General features: G+C 57.6%; 2 protein-coding genes across 2 annotated transcripts; one reads left to right on the top strand and one right to left on the bottom strand.

Moving 5' to 3' along the window:
* Positions 1 to 71: 71 nt before the first annotated feature.
* H310_03196 (hypothetical protein) lies at positions 72 to 2,350 on the top strand. The gene has a single exon (XM_008866986.1). The coding sequence runs from the start codon at positions 129 to 131 to the stop codon at positions 2,187 to 2,189; it is 2,061 nt and encodes a 686-aa protein (XP_008865208.1). The 5' UTR covers positions 72 to 128; the 3' UTR covers positions 2,190 to 2,350.
* Positions 2,351 to 2,545: 195 nt separating this feature from the next.
* On the bottom strand, positions 2,546 to 3,655 carry H310_03195 (hypothetical protein; the record flags this gene model as incomplete). Its single annotated transcript, XM_008866985.1, has 1 exon — positions 2,546 to 3,655. The coding sequence occupies one exon, from the start codon at positions 3,653 to 3,655 to the stop codon at positions 2,546 to 2,548; it is 1,110 nt and encodes a 369-aa protein (XP_008865207.1).
* Positions 3,656 to 3,733: the final 78 nt, after the last annotated feature.

Below are 3,733 nucleotides of genomic sequence, written 5' to 3'. Positions count from 1 at the left end.
ATGTTGATGGTTTGAACCCGCCGCGTCTCGAAATAGCATCGCCTTCGGACGACTTCCATCACTCGGAATCGCCAATATCCGCCGACCCTAGACTTGATTTCAGCGTAATTCAGACGACCGCTTTGCACATGATCGTGCCGGCGCTCATGCTGCTGCCGCGCGTCCGGCCATCACGAATGAGCCTCAGCGTCCACTTTGCCAAAGCGATCGACAGCATCGGGATCTTCTTGAGTGTCGTCTGTGCTGTCCTCATGGCGGTGGACCTCATCGGCAACAACTGGGAGCTCAACGACTTTGTCGGAAACGCCAAACACTTTACAACCCCGCTCCTGGACGCCAGGACGCGGGACCGTGTCAGCTCACTTTACGCCTTCCCCGACCATGCGTCGCCCACGGCCATCTCGCCCGTCGGCCAATTCATGCTAGACATGGCTCTCGAGCACGTGCACAACCCCGAAAAGTTTTACCTCTTGACCATGAGCTCGTACGAGATCCAGGACAAAGCGAACGACATTTGTGGCCGTCTGACGGGGTCGTACCCAGTCGACACTGCCGTCAACGACACCGTGCGCATCGGAACCATTCGAGACGAGGTCACGTTTGTGCGAGGAACAGCGCTGAGCCATCTCCTGGGCACGACGCGCTCGTCGCCCCCGGCCGCCGTCGGTGCCACCGTTGCAACGCTGGAAGCCATGGGGTACGAGCTCGCGCGCGTCGGTCTCGACATGCGGTTCACCACAGCATTTCAAGTCGACGCATCGGAACAGGTCGTGGCTCTCAACGTGACAATGTACCGACTGTACAGCAAAGCGTTTTGTTCGGGATGCCGGCCAAACACGGAGCTGGGGATGGTCACGTGCGAGATCGAGTACTCGTACAACGCGGCAACCAAGCGTGTCGAGATCGCTTCAAGTCGTGCACATTTTGGCCTGCGCCACAAAGCAGGCATCATCATGACGCGACGGCTTGGGCCGATTGTGTCGCTGTGGGTTCGCATCTTGACTGTCCTGATGGCGTTTGGTACGTTTACCATGTCCAAGAAGAGTGTGAGGTGGACGGACGCGCTCACATTGACCAAGTGGCGCACCCGCCTCATGCACATGGTCGCCCCCCCGCTGTATCGCTGCGCGTCGCACGCGATGGGGTTTGTCTACTTTTGTGCCAACAGCGACGTGGTGGTCCTGGCGTTTTCGGGGGCGACGCTTTTTGATGAAGACGTCGCCATGGTGTATGCCCGCGTGGCCACCAATTGGTACTCGAACGCCCCGTTCGATCTATGGATGGAGCTGCGGCTACGCGCGCTGTCGATTCGATGGCTGTGGTTCAACTTGGCCCTGCTCAAGCTGGTCAAGTGCCTTTGTAACCTCGTCAGCGTCCACCGGACAAACGGCGCCAACGTCGTCATGGGATGGCTCAACTTCAGCTCGATCCCGTGGATATACACGACGGTCGGTGCGGTCTTTCTCCGCACCGACTTCATCGAGTACGGCAATTCGGTGCGGGTTGACGTCACCGCCAACCAGCACAACATTGAGTCTGTCTATGTCGAGTTTGAAAGCAGTTGGTACATGCGAGGCATGCCGTCGTTGATCTGCCTCCTCCTGGGCAACCTGCTCCTCGTTCTGGGCATCAACCACATCGTCCTGCGCAAGTGGTGGCGTGTCGTTGCCAACAACTCGCTGGCTCGCCAGCACATGTACAACTCGACGTCGATCGTTCTCAACAAGGAGCTCATGATCGAGGCAGAGGGCCTCCACTCGATCGTGGCCATCCCGGCCGCCGAACTCAGTACGATCCAATGGTTTTTCTCGAGTCACTTGGTCTGCTTTGGGTTACCCGAAGACCCCGCTGCGATTCGACGCCTTGTCTCGACAAAAGTCGGCACTACGATCGTCACAACCACCAGCATAGGGGCCGGCACTTCCATAAGTCCGCTGGTGCGTGGAGAGACCCGGGGCAAGCTGCGAGTAAGCCCGTCCAAGGACAACATCCTTCAGTGCAAGGTGCAGCCGGCATCGACAAAAGATGTGACGGACAAAAAGGCAGGTACCGCCGACACGATGGAGTTTCACTTCCTCGTGCAAGATCGGGACGGGTGTTTGCGTTTGTACGATGGAGACAAGCGAGAGATTCAGTCTATCGGCATAGAATCGAAGGTAGTGAAAGGGGCTGTCCTGCAGCTCGGATGATGAAATAGCGCCCCATGCCATGTAAACGCAGTGCATCGTGTGCTTTGGCCCATTCCCAGGACAGAGCACTTGGCCACCATTCTCGCCAACATGCCAATGTGGCCCGTCCATCTGAGTTACTAGAACGATACCAACCCATTCAACAAACCGGTTCACTACGCTCCATCGGAGGAAGCATCCATACATGTACAAACTTTGACGAAAAGCAAGTCACTCCCACGTGTGCAATTCGGGCAACCCACGCTGGTTCTTGTGCTTGATGTGCCAGGACAGAATTGAATCCCGACGAGGCCCCTCGTCGGGATTCAATTCGTTGTGTCATTGTCAAAGTCTAGTATTGTGACTGGCAACGCTGGCTACGCTATGTGGAATGTCGAGTCTCGGAGAATCTTCATTTCGAGCCCAAGCGCTTGCAACTCTCGCTTCTCGGCGTCAAACATGCGTACGTGCCCTTCTCGATCTTGAACGATCAGGTACATCTCGCGGCTGCTGGTCTTGTCACCGGCAGCGGCGGACTCAGAGCTCGCGCGAATGTCTTCGTCGGCCATGGGGGACACCATGTGGGGTTTGTCGTCGTCCTTGCCCCGTCGTCCAGTGGTCGATCCGCGAGGAGAACTCACCGACGACTCCGAGTCTCGGCCAGTGTGATGGCCATGATTGTGGCCGAGCGTTGACGCTTTCGTGGCCACAATTTGGCGCACGGCTTGCGGCTGCTCTTGTAGCCCGAATCGAATCACATGGCTCGACAGGAACCATTGCATCGTACACAGCGCCCGCGCTCGCACTTCAACGCTTGCGCCGGCATACCCCGCACGGGTGATAAACGACGTGTCTTCGTCGCACAGAATCGACGTCGAGTTGAGCATGTACTGGCGTCCAAGCGAGTTGTTGGCCAGGTAGCGCCACCACCGACGATTCCACACATGGTCCACGAGCAGCACGAGGCCTAGATTCCCCACAATGACCGCCAAGAGGGGTCCCGACGCGCGGATGTACCAGCTGTTGAAAAAGTCGACAAAAATGGCGTCCATGTTTTGCGTGGTGGAGTCCAAGTCGCATCGTACTGAGTTTCCGTACTCGATGAATTCGTTGCGGGCTGCCAGGGCGGCGTACGACACGTAAATCCACGTGACCGAGCTAAAGTTCAGCCACCCCATGACGACGTTCTGGCCGGTGTACAGCTTTGTGCTGACGTAATTGCACAGCCACTTGCTTGCCTTGAGGAGGAGGCAGTTGATCCACAACCAACGGAGACTCAGCGCCATGAGCCGCAGTTCGATCCACACGTCCATGTCGCTGTGCTGGTGCCACCGATACAGCGTCCGCGAGAACACCATCGCAATGTCTTCGTCAAACAGGACGGCCAACGTGTACAGAAACACGAGGACGTCGCTGTTGAAGCAGAGGTAGGCAAACTCGAACGCGCCGCTCGGGTGGCGGTACTGCGCAGGGCTAACGAGGTGCATGAGGCGCTTCAACGTTGTGTCCACGTCGCTGGGCTCTGTCCACCGCACGGTCTTTTCGCTGGCGCCAAACGCCCCCAG

Source organism: Aphanomyces invadans, assembly GCF_000520115.1.
Source record: "Aphanomyces invadans strain NJM9701 unplaced genomic scaffold supercont1.5, whole genome shotgun sequence".
NCBI lineage: Eukaryota > Oomycota > Saprolegniomycetes > Saprolegniales > Verrucalvaceae > Aphanomyces > Aphanomyces invadans.
This window is presented reverse-complemented; position numbering and strand designations above follow the sequence as displayed.